At 41.0% G+C, this 21,297-nt stretch overlaps 1 protein-coding gene across 1 annotated transcript in view; it reads left to right on the top strand.

The window, feature by feature from the left end:
• The window catches only part of ANKRD34B (ankyrin repeat domain 34B), a 61,871-nt gene extending 41,749 nt beyond the window's left edge, over nt 1-20,122 (top strand). The window contains exon 2 of the mRNA XM_073624433.1: nt 15,366-20,122. Within this exon, the coding sequence (XP_073480534.1) occupies nt 15,394-16,965 (1,572 nt within the window). The 5' untranslated portion in view covers nt 15,366-15,393 and the 3' untranslated portion in view covers nt 16,966-20,122. The remainder of the gene's footprint in view (nt 1-15,365) is intronic.
• Nucleotides 20,123-21,297: the final 1,175 nt, after the last annotated feature.

Here is a 21,297-nt window from a genome sequence, read left to right as displayed (position 1 = left end):
CTTGACACAGAGGGAGTTAGAGAGAGAGTGCACCTTTATCTGGATATTCGTCTGCTAGCGGGAGACCATATCACATCACAGCACCTGCAGTGCTGCAGCAGAGAGACTGGAGCATGCTCTTACTCTCAGCTAATCACTGGAGGCGAGAGATCAATGCAGCATCTCTGGGACTAGTGAGTGGGCTGTTAACCTATTGCTGATACTGCTAGCAGAGACTGGGCCACTAAGAGCAGGACACTAAGTGTACAATATTTATACGGCATCCATACTGCACTCTATACCATATTCATTCCAAACATAGACTGCACCTAAACCAACTAAGACTATATCATACCTATACTGTACATATACTGCATGCTGGTTAACTGGGACAGTCGTTGAGTGCAAAGATGCTCTTAAAGGGCCCCAACGATAGTCTGCAGAAGAACATCTGACAGGACTGCTCTTCCTATAATAATTATTCTGCAAGTCCCTTTTGTTCCCCTGCCTCCTCCAATACCATCATCCTTTTATTTTGGGCAGTGCATACCAAGTCAGTCTAGGACTAAGCGTCGCTGCCATTAACCTCTTAACACTGGCGCCTCCCGGCCCTTTAAGAGGTTTATGATGCCAAGAGGCAGGGTGGGGGGCCTAAGAGCAAATGACCGCGTGATTGGCTGTCACTCCCAATCGCAAGCATCAATCAGGAGCTTATGGTTAGGTGCCGGTAACTGTCCTGGGAGTGCGCACCATGTGTTCTCGGCACAGCTGTATGGACAGCAATTCACGCAAATATACGACCCCCTTGGTGCTAAGGAACAGGCGCAGAGAGGCTGGATATTTGCGTGCGCTGGCGCCAAGGGGTTGATGTTCTCTGACAGTCTAGTTCCAGCACTCAGCAGATTAAACTTTACTACTGCTCATTGCTGCACTTGAGGTGGTCTTGCTACTGTTTACACTGATCTGGATGCCAAATGTCATCTTATGCCTAGTCCTTACTGGTAATCACTTTTTATGCTAAATTGTGTTATTACCATTGTTAATACATTTTAATGCTTACCAATCATATTGGGTGACATTATATTAAAGCGGAGTTCCACCCAAAAGTGTAACTTCTGCTCATTTGTCACCCCCCCCCCACTTCGGGGCCACATTTGGCACCTTTCGGGGGAGGGGAGAGCGGTATCCTGTTCCTACTTCTGGGAGCCACAGCCACGGCCGTTGACGTCACCACTCGGCTCCCTCCTCCTTTCCCTGTGCTGGGCAAGTAGACGAGAGGAGTGGAGCCACACGCATGCGCACTAGGGTTCCCGGCGTGAAGACGTAAGGCTACACTGCCGGGTTCTCTTACCCACAATGGCGGCGGTAGCACTCGACAGCTGATGGAAACATCAGCTGCGGTGCCGACCTCGCTGAACTTCAGGACAGGCAAGTGTCCTATTATTAAAAGCCAGAAGCTGCAGTATGTGTAGCTGCTGGCTTTTAATTCTTTCAGCGGTGGGCGGACCTCCACTTTAAGTTTGTAATTTCTACCTGGTTTGGTCTCTTTTTTCTTTGATATAGCACTACTGTTTGGTACTCAGTATTACTTTCAGGGATATCCTATGATATTGTATGTTTGTACACTCAAGCTGGTATGTCAAAGGGGGTGAGGTGTATGAGAAGGAAGAGGAATATAACAGAGGACCCATCCTATCCAGAGACTTCTACAGGGGTAGCGCTACAGTTGTCTCCTTTATTTAGGGTGTATTATTAATTACTTAATTACAGCTGCTAATATTAATTGGTTTAGGTTGTTATGGGTGTAGTAAGTGTAGAGTATTTTATTTCACGCTATTCTTAAAGAGGAAGTAAACCCCGCCAAAAAATTCTTATTTTTCTAATATTTCTATGGTTTTTTTACATTGCAAAGCAAGAGATGTATAAATTACTCCTAAACAAGTGTTAGAAGTACATTTTTTATTTATTTGATTTTGCTGTCTCTTCCGGGTATCATCCGCACCATTCTTAGTCTTGTTTTCCGAAGCCGATGCAGACATCATTTCCGCCCTTAGTTCGTATCACTGCCGAAATCTCGCGCATGTGCCGTTCAGCCACAAGGGGGAGTATCAGGAAGACTAGAATCTTTTCTGCATCGAGACTTCTCCTCTGTGCCGTTCAGAGGGGAATCTCGCTCACAGTAAATTCCCGAAATGCAGGAAATAAACAAACGGCACAATATACATGCCGTTAATGAAAGAGCATACTGTGCAATCGCGCATGACGTAATCACGGATAAACAGACGATTTATATTGAGACTACACAAGTAAGTGCACTTTCACAGGTAGAGATTAGCTGCCTGTGTTATGTAGTATCTGCTAATATTAAGTTGTATCTGAGGGTTTACAACCACTTTAATATTACTTATTGCTTTGCAATTGATGATTCTCATCCTACAGGTAACTAAGATACCCAATGCGTAGCAAATATAGCTAGTGACTAAAGAAAGAGGTGCTTGGTTCAGGGTATAGACACCAGAATAGTACTGGTACCACTACTTATATACTGTATAGTAATAATAATAATGACATTTTTTGTTAATGTAACAGTATTTATCACTATCATAATTATGCAGAAAATATAGAATAAATTCATACAAACCTCAGAATGTTCTCTTTATCGCTTTCTTTGAGTACAAATAGAAATCAATAGAGAAGAAACTGCTTACTAAAGCACTGTGCCTGAACCTGTTAGCCTGAGCTAATGATAATTAATGTTCTCTGAATTACTAATGAGCGCTATTAACCTATAGGTAACACTTACCCTATATTCAGTTTAAACAGTTCTTTGAATATGCAAATAATTGTGAAAAGGACTCATATAGAATCTGCAGGATTAGGTTTCATTTTTTTTTTTTTTTTGTTCTTCTGATACAACCGTTGCCCGATTTTAATTACAGTTGCTACACTACTAGGGATCTAAGAGGTAACCCCACATCCACATGTTTCAGATGGAGTGGGGAGACCAGTTTGTGAAGATACAGATTCTGGGTTCCTGCACTGTTGGCCGGCATTCATCCTAGCACGAGGCAGCTGAGATACCAGAAGATGAGGGGGAAAGCTTACTTTATTTTGTCTCTCTTTAACGCTTAATATGTACACAAGCAAGACAAAGACTTAAAAACCCAGCTCCCAGCAAAATGTTATTCTAGTTTTGAATAAAGCTGTGAATTATGAAAGCATTTCTCAGGATTTGATTGCTGTGTCCAAGTTGTAGTCATCCGATAGAACAGGAAGTCAAGGAACTCTCCCCAACAGAGATTCAGACAGCAACAAAAACCTGACAGAGGTTTACCTTCCAAGTATTTTTTATTGAGTAAATTTGAAGTGGTGTATTTTGCTAAGCAGCACTTCCACCATTCTTGCCTAGGTGAGAATTTCTTTCCACCTCCTGTACATGCGCTGATTTACATGGGGTTTCTTGTGCGCATGCAAAGACTGTTACCAGGGAAGCCTGAAACCTTCCCTGTCTTCATGCAGATGTGCTCCGCCACAGATTCTGTGTTTCAAAGGACCCGAAGGCCAGGCACAGCCTCATCTGCACATGCTCAGTAAAGGGGTTACATAGTTAGTAAGGTTGAATAAAGACACTAGTCCATCCAGTTCAACCTGAGTGAGTGTGGGTGCGTGTCTACAATTGTCCGTATCCCTATACATTGTGTCTCATTAAGATGCTCATCTATTATTTTTAATTATTTAAGGTACCCATATAGCGCCGTCAATTTACGCAGCGCTCCACACATACATTGCACACTCACATCGGTCCCTACCCTCAGGGTGTTTTACATTTTTGGGAAGTCATATGAACTCTACAGTGCCTTGAAAAAGTATTCACACCCCTTAAAATTGTCCACATTTTGTCATATTACAACCAAAAACGTAAATGTATTTTATTGGGATTTTATATGATAGACCAACACAAAGTGGCACAGAATTGTGAAGTGGAAGGAAAATGATAAATGGTTTTCTAATTTTTTTTACAAATAAATATATGAAAAGTGTGGTGTGCATTTGTATTCAGCCCCCTTTACTCTGATACCCCTAACTAAAATGTAGTGGAATCAATTGCTTTCAGAAGTCACCTAATTAGTAAATAGAGTCCACCTGTGTGTAATTAAATCTCAGTATAAATACAGATGTTTTGTGAAGCCCTGAGAGGTTTGTTAGAGAACCTTAGTGAACAAACAGCATCATGATAGCCAAGGAACACACCAGACAGGTCGGGGATAACGTTGTGGAGAAGTTTAAAGCAGGGTTAGGTTATAAAAAGATATCCCAAGCTTTAAACGTCTCACGGAGCACTGTTCAATCCATCATCCAAAAATGCAAAGAGTATGGCACAACCGCAAACCCACCAAGACAATGCCGGGCATTAATCAGAGAAGCAGCCAAGAAGCCCATGGTAACTCTGGAGGAGCTACAGAGATCCACAGCTCAGGTGGGAGAATCTGTCCACAGGACAACTATTAGTTGTGCACTCCATAAAGAAAGCCATAGGAAGTTCTGTTTGGAGTTTAAGAGAAGCCATGTGGGGGACACAGCAAACATGTGGAAAAAGGTGCTCTGGTCAGATGAGACCAAAATTTAACTTTTTGTCCCAAAAGCAGGACACTGTGTGGCGGGAAAACTAACACTGCACATCATCCTGAACAAACCATGCTTTTCTTCAGCAGGGACAGGGCAGCAGGTCAGAGTTGATGGGAATATGAATAGAGCCAAATACAGGGCAATCTTCGAAGAAAACTTGCAAAAGACTTTAGACTGGGGCGGAGGTTCATCTTCCAGCAGGACAACGACCCTAAACATACAGCCAGAGCTACAATGGAATGGTTTTAGATTAAAGCATATTCATGTATTAGAATGGCCCAGTCAAAGTCCAGACCTAAATTCAATTGAGAATCTGTGGCAAGACTGGAAAATTGCTGTTCACAGACGCTCTCCCCCCAATCTGACAGAGCTTGACCTTTTTTTCAAAGAAGTATGGGCAAAAATGTCACTCTCTAGATGTGCAAAGCTGGTAGAGACATCCCCAAAAAGACTTGCAGCTGTAATTACAGCAAAAGGTGGTTCTACAAAGTATTGACTCAGGGGGGCTGAATACAAATGCACGCCACGCTTTGCACATATTTATTTGTAAAAAATTTTGAAAACTATTTATCATTTTCCTTCCATTTCACAATTATGTGCCACTTTGTGTTGGTCTATCACATAAAATCCCAATAAAATACATTTACAGTTTTGGTTGTAACGACAAAATGTGGAAAATGTCAAGTGGTATGAATACTTTTTCAAGGTACTGTATAAGATTGCATGGCAAGAGTCCCTGGGGGTGTAATGTAAAGTTATACAAAGTCAGTGTACAACTGCTCTGGTTGGATAACACCAGTATTAAAGTGTTACTAAACCCACAACAGTAGAATCAGACTGTATATACAGTAAAGCATTCTTGTTATACTCACTATGGAACCTAAGAGGTTTATCCTCTGCATTGTGTAAAAAGGCTGTTTGATCCTGTCTTCTCTGATCATCTCCTTCCACTGACTCCAATATATCTCCTGGTATTTACAGAGCCAGGGGACAAGCTGCACATGCTGTTTGGTGTGTATTCCTAGATAGTTTTTTTTTTTTCTTGGGAGAGTGCATGTGATCAGCACAGGGCCAATCAGCACTGTCCAGACAGAGGGTAAGGGGTCCTGCATTCTCATAGGACAATCATGGGAGAATGAAAACTCCTGCTAAAAGCTTTAACCAGGCAATTATAGAAGTCACAGGACTGCTCTAACTGCTGATTGAAAAAAAGGTATTTATATTATATTTACTAAAAGAATTGCATTTCCATGTTCTGTGTACTGTGGGAGACCAGATATAGTGAATGCAGGGTTACGGGTTTAGTAACACTTTAAGAGTGTGTGGTTGGTCTAACTAGTGTTAGTATGGGTAGTGTGGAAAGCGCAAGCCATTGGTTGGTAAGGGAATGGATGTAGACTTGAATGGTAGTGTGGTTGCACAAGGAATGTAATGATCTGTAAGAGGTGAGTATTGTAGCTACAGAGTATAGGAATTATAATTTGGGTTGAGAATGCAGGACATGGGAGTACATGTTGGGGTAAGGAAGACAAGTGTGTGTGGGGGGGGGGGGGGGGGGGGTTGCAACATGCCTCATAATTTTAAGTGTGAATGGGTTTAAACATTGTCCAGCCAGGCCACCTATATTATGTATGGGTCATGTTGTCATGACTGATGTGGATTAATTCTTCCATTTCCACTCCATTATCTGTGTGACAATACAATTTTCCGACATTGGATGTGTTGGTAGATTTCCAAACAGGATCTCTGTTTTCGTGGAGTTAAGGAGGAAAGGGGAGAGAGCACCTAAATGCCATGAGTGGCAGGTCTGTGTGGTGTATGGGGAATCGGGACAGGAAAAAGTGTGTGGGTGTGTCCAGAATTGTTTTTCAATAAGTTGATGTACTTGGGACCTGGATGGTTGATTTAGTGGTCGCGTTCACCAGATATGGAGGAGAGTGCCTGTTTCCTTTTGACATCTCCAACAAATTCAGGAATGTCTGTTGATATTTTGTGTAAGGCTTCAGGTGTGTGGTACTATCTAGTACACATTTTATATTTTGTTTCCTGTATGTTAATATTAATATAGCCATTTAGTAAGACAGAGTTTATTTGTTCCCATTCTTCTCCTGTTAAAGTGATTGTAACATGTTATACTTACCTGCTCTGTTGCAGTGGATTTTCACAGAGCAGCCCAGATCCTCCTCTTCTTGGGCCCCTCTTCTGTGATCTTGGCCCCTCCCTCCTGACGAGTGCCCCCACAGCAAGCAGCTTGCTATGCGGTCACCCGAGCCGAGTTTTAGCTCCCTGTGTCCATTCAGAGATAGAGGTCGACCCAGCCTTACCTCCCCTCTCTCCCCTGATTAGCTAGCTGACTTTGACTGAAAGCAGTGAGAGCCAATGGCGCAGCTGCTGTGTCTCAGCCAATCAGGAAGGAGAATCTCAGTGCGGCTGAAACACTCGTGGACATTGCTGGACAGAGAGGGACCTCAGGTAAGTGTTAGAGGGGCTGATGGGGGCTGATGCACATAGAAGGCTTTTTATCTGAATGCATAGAATGCATTCAGATAAAAAAACTTCTGCCTTTACAACCCCTTTAAGACTCAAGTATCTTTCCCAAGATTTTGCTGCTTGATCTTCATTGAGAGCATGTGTCTATCTGACAGAGGCTTAAACCCTTTCCCACTCTATGCCCTCTACTGTCTGTATTCTGAAATAGCTTTCGCTTATTAAGTATCAAAGAGCTAGTTGGTTACAGACAGGTACTTCCTGTCCCTGCCAGCTGGGTAAAAAACCCTGATTGGAGGACTGTGATGTTATGTAAAGGGGAATTTCCAGGAAGTAGACACAGAACTAAGCCACATGACCTTATACACACAGGAGCTGCTGTATTTCACCCAGGCCAGACGCAGAGACTATTAGGCAAGTATTCCTATGTTCTCATAGTTTAACTGCACCTACTCATAGCTTCTTGAGTGTATATCTGAATCCTTGTGACAGACGTATCTCTGTCCTATTGTTATTATCTCACATGCACAGTGCTAGATAACTAGGTCAGTGATTCTGTATGTATGTAGTGATCACCTCCCAGTATTATAGTAAGTGAACCTGTTTATTGCAATAGAGGTTATATGCAGCATAGGCTAGAGCGAGGTTAGGCATCCACAGACATCCCAACCTGCAAAAACTAATTTCAGGGAAGTGGCAAGCTCATTTCAGGGAGGTCACGCTCCGTGCCGACAACTCCCCCCCCCCCCATTCATAATAAAACACTATAATAAAATAATACTTTAAAGATAATTAATAATATAATGCCATAATAAAATAATACTTTAAAAGATAATGTCGTGTCACACTCACCAACAATGCACCCTCACTGTGCCCATCTGCAGCCTCATTGGTGCCAACAATGCAGCCTCACTGTGCCCATTTGCAGCCTCATCTGTGCCAAAACTGCAGCTCACTGTGCCCATCTGCAGCTTCACTGTGCCAACAATGCAGCCTCGTCAGTGCCCATCAATGCAGCCTCACTGAGCCACCAATGCATCCTCACTATGCCCATCTGAAGCCTCATTAGTGTCAACAATGCATCCTCACTGTGCCCACCTGTATCCTCATCAGTGTCCATCTGCAGCCTCACTGTGCCCATCTGTATCCTCATCAGTGCCCATCTGCTGCCTCACTGTACCCATCTGCAGCCTCACTGTGCCCCTCTGCAGCTCCACTGTGCCAACAATGCAGCCTCACTGTGCCCATCTGTATCATCATCAGTGCTCATCTGCAGCCTCATTGTGCCCATCTGCAGCCTAACAGTGCCAGCAATGCAGCCTCACTGTGCCCATCTGTATCCTCATCAGTGCCCGTTTGCAGCCTCGCCAGTACCTTGATTACACACAGCGGGTGTCTCCCGCTGTCTAATGCAGCTGCAGTCTTAACTGTTCGGCGGCCGTTCACTGTAACAAAGCCCTGCCTCCTCATCCATGATAGACCAGCAACTGAACACTGATACAGTGCTGGGAAATTGAATCAGTGTTCCGTCTATCATGGATGAGGAGGCGGGGCTTTGTTACAGTGGACAGCCGCCGAACAGGCTAAGTGGCCATGCAGGCTCAGCTGGGAGATCGCGCCGCACTCGCGGGTGTCCGTGAGCCTGCCGTCAAATGCAGGAGTATCCCACGAGTCGCGGGAGACTTGAGATGTCTGCATCCAGCAGACACTTCTAGTAGTTAGAGGTCCGGTTGCATGACAGATTAGAAACTCTAGGGACTAAGGCGCAGAGTAGATAAGCTGAATCTGAGTTCCAGTGCCACGGAACGGTTTCTGCTGGTGAGAATCTGCATTAAAGGCTGGTTGGACAACAGTTGGAGGATCTCACCAGTTTCACTACTTTTGTCTTCAGGTCTCCAACACAAAGATGGACATTTCATCACAATCGGCCTCATCCAGGCTGCAATTGAACTTTTCTGAAACATTCATCTGGAGCTATCTTTTTTAATAGCAATATATACCTGGATATATGTGCACAATTCCACCAGTATCCTTGTTGGGCCCTTTGTTGATAATACCTGTTTGTACATTGGATGTATGTACTATTATTAATCTTTTCTTATATAAAGCTTATATAAAGTTATATGCTGGTTGCAGTAGTTTCTCTGCTCCTAATTACCTACTTAATTACTGATTAGATTACTGGATAATTTCCCAGGAAGCAACTCCCCTCTGATCACAGTGGCCCTGTTCTGGATGGAGGCACTGCCAATTTTATTATCAAACACTTAGCAAAGGTTCTGGTTCTTTTATTTACCAAAGGCTGGGTTCACACTTAATACAGACGTGACTCACAGCAGGGGGTCCAGAGTGTCCCTGTTCTCCGTTTCAGGGACGAATCAGGCATGAATTTTTGCCTGAATTCTGACCTGAAATGGAGCCAGAGACACACAGGATCCCTGTGAAATGCGCTTCGTGGCCGCCCGTGAGATGTGTGAACCGGCTCCATTGAGAGCCACTCACACTCTCCTGTCATGCGAATTGGATGCGGAGAAATCCACATCCAATTCGCATAAGTGTGAACCCAGCCTGAAGGTTTAGCGCATTATCCTGTTTGAGTAGGGCCATTTCTCTTAACCCACCAAAATAGGGCTGCAAAAGTTTTTATCTTGAGTTGAGTATTATTTTACAATGTTTATCATCTAACACAAGAAGTCTTAATGCAGGGGTTGGCAATCCGCGGGCCACACCCGGCCCACCACCACCAGATGTCAGGCCCATCAGTGCCGTGATTAATTCACAGGCACCTGGCCAGCGGACATTTTTGCCGCCATCCTCTTAATTGGACAGCGGCAAGCGGCGGTATCACAGGGCTGGATGGGGGTGGGAACCACTGGAGTTAACTTTTTACATTACACAGCAGGTGATTGGTTGCCAGGCGATCCTAGCAACCAATCACCAGCTTGTTAACGTGGAAAGTTAACCAGCAGTTACCTCCCTCATCCAGCCCTGTGATATCGATCTCTGCTCGCTGTACACCTGTGTAAGGTAGGACAGTGCTATCTACACAGTGTACACAGAGGACACTATGGGGAAGACAGAGGACACTATGGGGGGACAGAGGACACTATGGGGGGACAGAGGACACTATGGGGGGACAGAGGACACTATGGGGGGACAGGGGACACTATGGGGGGACAGAGGACACTATGGGGGGACAGGGGACACTATGGGGGGACAGAGGACACTATGGAGGGTAGAGAGGGCACTATGGGGGGTACAGAGGACACTACAGTGGGGGATGCAGGGGACAGAGGACACTGCTTTGGGGGCACAGGTACCCCAACACCCCTGGAGACAGGGACTCCTTCTCACCCGGGACAGGGAACTCTTCTCCCCTGGGGACAGGGACCCCTTCTCCCCTGGGGACAGGGACTCCATCACCCCTAGGGATAGGAACCCCAGTACACCTAAAAGGACAGAAACCCCATCTCCAGACCATGCTGGATGGCGGGGCTGGCGTCAGCCACCCTTGGGTGCCAGGATGGGGGGCTGGGGGCAGTAAAATCTGAATCCCCAGCCACATGCTCCCTCAGGGTGAACTGGCTTTGTATTAGTGAAGCACCTTAAAGTGAGGTAAACCTGTACTGTTATTATTACTATGTTAGGATTATTATTATCTTCATTTATAAGCAGGTGAATGCGGCCCTCCATGCATTCACATACATTGAATCCGGCCCTTAAGTGGAAAAAGGTTGCTGACCCCTGTCTTAATGCTTACAAAGAAACTTTCATTTGTGAGATGAACAAATGTTGTTTTAATCTTCATATACTGCAGGTGTCTTAGTATTTGCAAGACTGTCTTTGGCTTATTAAAACATTCTGGCAGCACAGATTTCATAGTTATCTGGAAAACAGTATTTATTTTTGGTAGCAGATTCAGATGGCACACTTTGAAAACAGCATGTAGGATGGCTGGGCACCGGTCCTATTTTGTCATGGTATAGGCATACATTTCATGTGCGTTTTTTGAATCCTTTCTAAATGTTACAATTATACAAACACCCCCCAAGTGTTTCTGGGCCTTTTACTTTTTCACACATTAAAAAAAATAAATAAATCTTTGTGCTCTGAACACTGGGAATGAAATCTCACAGTAGTAGATTTCTTGCAGATATTGGAATTGGTTAGTAAACAGTGACATGTGTGAAGTTGAAAGGCCTAGTAAAATGTAGTGTTTTAATGGAAAATTGTGTGTGGAACAGGAACCTCTTCTAGCCTTTTGAATATTGCCTGTCAAATTCGCCCATTGAGATCATAGGTGCAGCACCATAACCGCAAACCTAACTCTAGCTTACACTTTTTTAAAGTTTTGGACAGAATAAAGAAGGCCTAGAACCACTGTTGCAGTATATGGTCGTTTAAGACAGGAACTAATAAAAAAAATTCTCTAGTGGGGACACAGACTACAGCATAAATTTTTTTGGGATTGGGGTGTCAGGAAGTCTAAACAATTAATCATCCTGAGTTCTTTTAGGTCTATGTAGAAATGTTTAGCACAATAAAATTTTCAGTCAGGGTATGGACTACATAACGATAAAACAAATCACAATTTATTTACCATCAAGTAACTAACAATCACATAGATATGTCAGATTTATTGTGAGATGCAAAATCACATTTAGATCAATAGCATATTGCTTTATCGGTAATAAATATATCCATATATATTGGGGCTGAGGAACTTTGAAGAAATCGTATTCCCTATTGGTCATTCAGTGGATATAGTCATCACGGTCCACAAGTAATTTAAACTATGCTGGTAGACAACAAGGTCCACCCAATCAGTCCCTCGCCTCGAATTCTCTCAGAAGAATGCAAGGATTGAGTCTATACTACTAGTTACGCTGACACAGCTCAACCTAATTACTTTGATTCCTTAAAGTGGTTGTAAATTCAATTTTTATTTATAAAAAAAAATAACAAACAGGTTTATACCTAATGAACTACACAAAGCAGCCCCGATCCTCCTCTTCTCTTGTCCCCCACCAGCGCTTCTGGCTCCTCCCCTCCGCCGAGTGCCCCCATAGAAAGCCTTTCTATGGTGGCACTCATGTGGGCTGTCTCCCAAGTCTCCACCGTCACTGTCTTTGATTGACAGCAGTAGAGTCAGTGAGATCAGGAAGTGAGGGTTGAGAAGAGCAGACGGGCACAGCACTTGATCAAATGAGGGCTCAGGTAAGTAAAAGAGGGAATCACACTGAAAAGGGTGGGATAAAACCAGCTTCTTTATTGAATCATATCAATAAAATATGAAATATTGGATGCAAAAGGCTTCCAGATCAGACAAACGACTTGCAGAGGTGATGGTGAAACGGAATACAACCTTGTAAAGCCAGTCTTACATAGGTTGAAATTCGGTCTTAGCAGAGACCGGACAAATTTAAATCCATGTATGGCCCCTGTGGTTGTACAGAAGTTGATCTAATGATCAACATTTGTACAACCACCTTGTCGGATTTTCCCTGCTAAATCAGCGCTGCAGGCTATAGCCTGCAACGCTGGTCAGCGTACTCTCCGTGGACTGTGTGTATGTCTTTTTGCATCCTATATTTCATATTTTAATGATGTTATTCAATAAAGAAGCTGTTTTTATCTTTGGAGTGCCACCACCCTCACTTTTTCAGTTTGCTTGCTTGCGGCTGCGGACTGGGCAGGCAGGGCCAAATTCAGTCAGATTCAGGAGTAAGATGAAAGTTAGAGAGTGTCTCCTTTCTATTTTTTTTTTTTTTCTTTTAGAGCGCTTGAGAGATATCCATTTTCTCTATGAACTTCCAATCTTATTCCCAAAATTCCCTTATCTAAGGACTAACCTAAAAGGTGTAGTTTAAAATATTTACCCTTATCTGATTGGAAGGCATTTCTACTGATTACACTAATATTTATTTAGGTGTTGATTGTATCTGTCCATTAGATGGCACCCTAAGACAAGGAATTCTGATTTTGGGTGTGTGGAAATAAACTCAGATTAACTCTAGCTGGGACATTACATTTTATCCATGGGTTCATTCTAGATATAATAGTATGGATGAGACCCCCGTTATGGATAATCTCACTTGTGGTCTTATATCTTTTTTGTTTTTTTTATTTTAATCACGGGATATCTGTGAATGATGCAGGCCTGATCAAGATATCAATTTTGAGGTAATAATTATTGACCCTCAAAGGACATCTGGGTAAGTATTGCATCATAATTTTCTCTCTCACTTCTTCTACCAAAAGTAAAGGAATTAAATTAAATTGTTGTTGTCTAAACATTAATCCACACGGTAAGGAATGGGAGGCAGTTCAGGTTGCCCTAAGGCATTTAGGAAAAACTAAGAGAATAAAGTTCTCTTAAGAGGGCAAAGAGACACCTGAACACTATGAAAAAGACAATTGTATGTTATTGTACAAAATTAAATAAACACCGCACAAATTATTCTAATGGCAAACATATGGGGAAGGGCTAAGATAGGTGACTATCAAGGATCCAGAAAATTAAAAGACAACGTTGTCTAGGATATTAAAAACAAAGGAGCTAATCATCACACATGCAGACCACAATCACCACTCACATACACTGATGGTAATTGTTGATAGATATATGGGAATTCAAAGCAGACTGCTAGTAGAATCCTATTATTCAACAGTCATGATCGTGGTATATATGGTATGAGGATGAGATGGATGGAGGGTACTAATGGAAGTCCATATAGTAAATTAAGCACAGTCAATTAGGCATAGGACCAGGACCATATACATCATTAGACAAAATTGTCAGCAGATGAGACCAGCAAGCTAACAAGTGTTGGTAGGCAAATAATGAATGATGAATGGAAGTCCATATAGTAAGTTAAGCACGGTTAGTTAGGCATAGGACCAAAACCATACATCATTAGGCAAAATTGTCAGCAGATGGAACCAGCAAGCCAAACAGTGTTGAATACAGACAGAGCGAAAATGGCATATGTAAAAATGGCAAAGGCAGTAGGGGGAGTGCTGTAAGCTGGAAGAGCATATTCATATATAAATTGGGTCAATACATCTCTCACCGTCTAGAGGACATCCAATGTCCTCATGTAGCGACACTCTACCCCAAAAGATGAATGGCTGGGAGTGTTAGTCCATCCAGGGCCAGGTTCCTGCCGTGAAGCCAAAATCCTCGCTATGTGTCTTTAGCCGTGTTCAAATGACGCGACCATCCGGATTTGAAGACAAGCCGGTCATCAGCTGTTCAATCCTTGCTGACACTCCATCCATCCAGTGATCATGCAGCTCCAAAGTGACCTCCTGATGTCACGTTTATGACGCGTTTCACCAGCCAATGGACGCTGGTTTCTTCAGAGCCATGAAGAAACCAGCGTCCATTGGCTGGCTGGTGTCCACCGGCTTGTCTTCAAATCGTGCTTAACTTACTATATGGAGTTCCATTCATTATTTGCCTACCAACACTGGTTAGCTTGCTGGTCTCATCCGCTGACAATTTTACCTAATGATGTATGGTCCTGGTCCTATGCCTAATTGACCGTGCTTAATTTACTATATGAACTTCCATTAGTACCCTCCATCCATCTCATCCTCCTACCCTATATACCACGATCATGACCGTTGAATAATAGGATTCTACTAGCAGTCTGCTTTGAATTCCCATATATCTATCAACAATTACCATCAGTGTATGTGAGTGGTGATTGTGGTCTGCATGTGTGATGATTAGCCGCGGCTCCTTTGTTTTTAATATCCTAGACAACGTTGTCTTTTAATTTTCTGGGTCCTTGATAGTCACCTATCTTAGCCCTTCCCCATATTTTTGCCATTAGAATAATTTGTGTGGTATTTATTTAATTTTGTACAATAAAATACAATTGTCTTTTCCATAGTGTTCAGGTGTCTCTTTGCCCTCTTAAGAGAACTTTATTCTCTTAGCCGGTCACATGATCTCAAACCCAGTCCTAGCATCTGAAACCTCTTAAAGGGCCAGATGGTGACGGCGCAAAGGTGTAACTGCACTAGAATCAGATCCCCTGTTCTGCCAGAAAGGGGTATGCTGTGGGACAGAACTGTGTAAAGCTAAACACTGGATAAACAGAAATACAAATCCCTCAGCAGGTAAAACTGTTCTCATATACTGTATGTATATAACTGTTTGCCTCAAGCTCAGTTTTAACAATTGTAAGACTGTATTTATTAAAAATTGAAGATCATGTTAGTAAAGCTTATAGAGTAACTTTATAATCTTTGTTTTCTTACAGTTGTGATAGTGAAGAGCTACCAATAACAATGGACGAAAGCCTGGATGTGACGACTGAAGGGAACTCGCTTATTAAAGCTGTATACCAGAGCAGATTGCGCCTCACAAGACTTCTTCTGGAAGGAGGAGCTTATATCGATGAGAGCAATGATCGTGGAGAAACACCACTAATGATTGCTTGCAAAACTAAGCATGTGGATCATCAAAGTGTAAGCAAAGTTAAAATGATTAAATATCTACTGGAAAATAATGCACACCCAAACATCCAAGACAAGTTTGGGAAAACAGCACTAATGCATGCCTGTTTGGAGAATGCAGGTGCTGAGGTGGTTTCTCTGCTGCTGGAAAGTGGAGCTGACCCCAGTCTTCAAGACCACACCGGCTTCTCTGCACTGGTTTATGCAGTCAACTCAGAAGACAAGGAGACACTCAGAATCCTGCTTAATGCTTGCAAGGCTAAAGGTAAAGAAGTTATTATTATAACTACTGATAAATCTCCATCAGGAAGACAAAAAACAAGACAGTATTTAAATGTTCCACCTTCTCCAGGAATTGATGACCACAGTTCTCCAAGCCCATGTACATCACCTTCTGAAATCGAACTTAAAACCTCTCCTACGCCAATTTCAAGTGCTTTTGAAGCAGAAAAGGAACTGTTTAACTTTAAAGAGGCTGATACATCTATTGAATTCAAAGGTTCCTCTGAGCCAGGTTCTCCAACAAAAAAAGCCCATATGATGCATATTGGGGCTAAATTACCACTTCTACAAAGATTACATTCTGAACCCTGGCTTAAAATCCCACCATCTCTTCTACATCAGCATAAAGTGTCCTCTTTGCAAGAAGAGCTTCAAGATATTACCCCTGAAGAAGAACTTTCTCTTAGAATGAATGGCTTGGTGTATTCCAAGCGTTACTTCACTCGTCATCAGAGCATAGATGTGAAAGATCCTACTCATCTTTTAAAAACATTTGATACCTCTGGTCCAAGGAAGCTTTCGTATGATGAAATTCATTCACAGTCACTGTACACAGAAGGGACACCAAACAAATCAGAAATCCCTGTAGATCAAGACCCTGACTCAGTAAATACAATATCAGTATCAAGCCTGAGGAGCATAGTTCAAAGAAGAAATTTAGGAGCCAATCATTACAGCTCAGATTCCCAGCTCACTAGGTGTCATGGTCCAGCTGCAACAGAGGACAGCAAAGTCCTTTTGGAGAAGAAGAAGATGTTTTCTCCTTCTTCTCTACTGTCTGGTTCCAGGGAGTCTCTCGAAAGTGTGTCTGTTACACCCTTAAGTAGAAGGAACCACGCCATTCTTGAGAGGCGAGGATCTGGAGCCTTACTTCTAGATCACATTAGTCAAACCAGACCAGGCTTTCTTCCACCACTGAATGTTAATCCCCACCCTCCTATTCCGGACATTAGTGGCCACAACAAAATATCCAGTGTTACTTTCCCAGGGACAAAAATGCTTGTGCCCTCAGCTCCTCTCTTTCCAAAAGAGTCAAAGAGCAAAAAAATGCTGCTTCGAAGGCATTCAATGCACACAGAACAGATTAAACAACTTGTTAACTTTGAAGAGATTCTTGGCTAAGGCAGGATTTCAAAGCACGCGTCTTGAAAGTGTTTTACAAGCTTTCTCTCCAGATAGCACCTGCTGCACACAATACTTCAGACCTTTTCTGTAAAGAAAACAGATCCGTTCAGCTTATGCTGGATAAATTATTCAAGCAGTAAAATGCTTGCTAGTTAGCAGTAATCACAGTTTTCTCTACAATATAAATGAATTGCTGCCCTACATATGCAGTTGTCAGTGTACTAGCAGGCACGAGCAACATGAAGGAGGTATGGAGTCACAGTTGACTCTAGCTTCCAGCTTTAAATATAAAGAAACAGTGGATGGTGCTAGAGTTACATCTTTGGGCATCAACGTCTTAGTATTTGGACCAGTGGGTCCAGGTTTAATTCTGAGGTGAATATGAAACAGCACAGTATGTTTATCTTGTGAAATTTAAAAAATCGGCCCTGCCTTTTATTAAGTGGATTTGCCATACTTTTATTGAAGAATTCTATGCTGAATCTAGGAGTGTACTTAATATTTTATACAGTACCAAGTACAAGTGGTTGCACTAAGCAACCTATAACTCTACAAGAATTCAGTTGGTTTCTTAGCACATGATCGCTATGATTTATTTATTTAAATGCTTCTACTTATTAAGCATAAGTAAAATATACATTGACATGTTTATACTCATGGATTTGCATGAGTGGCTGGGGTATCAATATTCAAGGAGTGTACAGATATATTGATTGCTGGAATATGACCATTTGTACACTGTTATAGAAAACTATACGCACGTAAATGGCTTAAATTACCCATTAAGAGGACTTCTAAAGAAAATTGCTGTATATACTAATGATATTTTTTGAAGACAAAACTATGAGATTGGAGCTGGTTGATTGGTCCTATTTAGAAAATCAATTGCAAAAACATTTGTGATTATGAATATCTCATTTGAAGATAATGAGCATAAATGTTGAGGCACTAGGAAATGCACTGGCAAGTTAAAAAGCATCATTACATGTATGGTGAAAAACTTGCCCTGTAGTGGTTACCTAAGGGCACTTTCATGGTATTAATGTTTACTGAAGATTGTGAAGCAGTGGCAGCCCAGTTAACAACTCTTTTAGTTTAAAATTGAGTGAGATGAGCAATTAATATGGATCTATACTGTGATGGGATCTAAACCAAAGAGCACTGGGTTGGTCTGAAAAAATGTAAAATACCAAAAATATATAATCATTCAATATTCAATCAGTTCTGGTTAGCTTTAACAACATATTAAACATTAATGTTTTATAAATATTGTTGAGGTTATGAAAAATGTATTGATCATTTAGTTTTAATTTTAACAAAAGGTACAATTGTATTCACAGTTTACACTGTTTTCAATTTCCCATTGCACCTCCAAATGGAAACTAATTGTTTCTTTCTATTGGCCACCTTTTGTTTTTATGGCATTATAGCATTGCTGCTTATTTTCATATATCTTTCTGTATTGAGAATTTTGTTAGATAAAATGGTAAGGTCAATGCTGTGTAAACAGTCAATGTTGAAATTAATTTTGCATTCTGAAATTGTTTTTGAGATGTGTAAATAATTTTAAATATATAACACTGTGCAATGAAAAAAACTTACAATATTAAGGATTGTAGGAAAAATGTATTTTAATTTGAGAAATTATTTTGTTTTATTCTAGAAACAATTTAACATTTAAAGCAGGCTTCAAAATGTCTTTAGAAATTTGTAAAGTAGAAACTGACAAACAATTTTGTTGTAAAGTTAAAAAGTGCCATATAACTGTGCTGTGAATGGATCCATCTAAAAAAAAAAAAAAAAAAAATCAACAAATGGCCATTTAAAAAAGGTGGAACTACTTTGTCTATGTACAGTAATAGAAAATATTTTTATTTCATATCAGAACAAATGTTCTTATAGTGTTTATTGAACTCTTCAAAGTGTTGATTCTATATAATGGAAACGTGACGAAAAATTATTTATTTATTGCTTTACTCTAAAATATATATTTATGACCATATTTTATATGTAAAAAAATATTTATTTGTGTGTGATACACATTGGTATTATTATAAATGTAAATGGATTATGTACAATGGATGGGATTTTCAGTATATGACAGGGTTCACTCTTTTAACCAGATATGTGCTGTATTTGGCCTGAATGGGGAGAATTTCCCTCACCTGGCTGTGTTCCCCCACTACGGGGGTGAAAGGTGAGTGCGTTTCCTATATACTCCCTTGCAGATTTATGTAGAGGGCAGATGATACAGAGATGTTGAAGCATTTTTGTGGCATACCTGTGCCACCTTTAGTGGACTGTCCACAAATAGATGGATGAACCCACTAATGCAGCAAACCAGGAAGCTCTTCTTCCCAGCCAAGCAAAAACCGACAGCCATCTGGTACAAAACCGTGATCCAATCCACCCAAAAACAAATGGGTGAAACTAATGCTTTAATTTTGTACGCACTGAATACAGTCATATGTTTTAGGAATATATAACAGCTTAGGTAGGCTCTGCTTATGTACAGTACTCCATGTAAAGCATATTAGTGCTTAGCCTCAGTGCAATTACTTAGCTGTGTAGGCTTTACAAAAGTATGTGTTTTATGAGCACAATCATAATTAAAGTGAATCTATGTTCACGTTAAACTTTCTTATCTGTCACCAGGCATGGAAAGCAGGCACCTGCTTAAACAGTTATAGACCTTGAAGAGGATCTTGGGAACCAAAGACCAATTTATTATGAAAATTTCAACGAGATCCTGTGATGAAGAGCTCAGGTCCACCTCCTTGGTCTTTAACTATGATAGTTGACACGCTAGCAGTATGGTGGCAGAGGGGCAGCTCTGAGCCCACAAACATTGGAGATGGTCAGAATTTGCACCGGTTTCTGAGCTCCCAAAGTTTGTGAATTCTAGGTGGTTGCTCTATGAGTCTATTGACAGCTAAGGAAGGTTTAAAGTGAAAAGCTAAAAAAGGCGGCTGCTCATTGTAGGTACAGACAACTTTTTAAAGGCAGTATTTCCTATTCTTCATGGAAACTTGTTTTTTCTTTTTTAAGCAATGACTGAGGATGAGCCATGGAGTGCCCCATTAAATCTTGCACATAAATGATCCCAGCAATGTCACTGTCTATATATATATATATATATATATATATATATATATATATATATATATATATATATATATATACACACAATCCTGTACAGATATTTAATTAAAAAGCTACCTAGCTACTTTAGTTATTTTTTCACGCATTGCTTGTGTTGTGGTACTACTGAATACCAAACATTTCTAATTCTCTGAAGTGTAAAAGTAGGTAGAACCATGTCATCTGTATGACCCAATAATCAAGCTACATGATTATAATAGATTTGGTCATCCATTACAAATGGCAAGTCTGATAAACATTTGGCTTTTATGACAAACCTGCAAATCATATAATCAGCTATATCAGAATTTGATCGCTAACCTCATATGCAGGCCTATGAGGCCTTAAAATGGCTGCCTTTTCCATTCAAGGTCTCATATAGCTATTTAGGTGTGGCCTATTTATTGAGAGAGTGGGCCTTAAACATTTTTACTGTAACTGCGAGGCCTGCCATTCGGGAAAAAAAAGATTTTCAGTCAAGCTTTTTGTTAATTTTTTTTTTTTGTATTTATTTATTTAGTTTGTATTTTTGACACTGGTTATAAACAGTGTGAATGAATTTACATTTTTGATAGATTTTTTTCATATGTTATAAGGCACTCTTTCTGTATTTTTTGCTGAACCAATAATCCTACATTAAAAAGAACTCTATCCTTGTTTTTTGCTGAACCAGCGTTTTACAGCATATGAAATTGTAGCCCCAAAAGATGGAGAAACAAAGGACACGAGACAAATGTGTTACATTTTTTTTTATTTCAACACAGTTTGGAAATAATCCAAATAGATTTTAGTTTAATTTCACCAAACGAATCAAAGGTCCCAGCCCTTCTGGCTTCTATCCAAAGAAAAAAAACATTTTGGATGATTTTGCCCTTTTAGTACATTTATGCGATCAGGAACCTTCTTGAAGCTGACTTATACTGCATGCCGATTAACTTATTTATTATAGCTACTTATTTATTAAAGCCAAGAGGACATTTATGTTTGATCGTATGAAGAGCAAAGATAGTCAGGATAAGGCATGTACACTGCTGCTGGTAAATGGACATTTAAAGAGGAAGTAAACCATGACGGGTTTTACTTCCTCCTTTGCTCCCTGCAAAGCCTGTAAATTAAAAGCATAATGGGCTAGTATGCATTGCATACTAGCCCATTATGTGACACTTGCCTGCAAACAAATCCATCGCT

This window comes from Aquarana catesbeiana, linkage group LG01 (genome assembly GCF_042186555.1).
Source record: "Aquarana catesbeiana isolate 2022-GZ linkage group LG01, ASM4218655v1, whole genome shotgun sequence".
NCBI lineage: Eukaryota > Metazoa > Chordata > Amphibia > Anura > Ranidae > Aquarana > Aquarana catesbeiana.
This window is presented reverse-complemented; position numbering and strand designations above follow the sequence as displayed.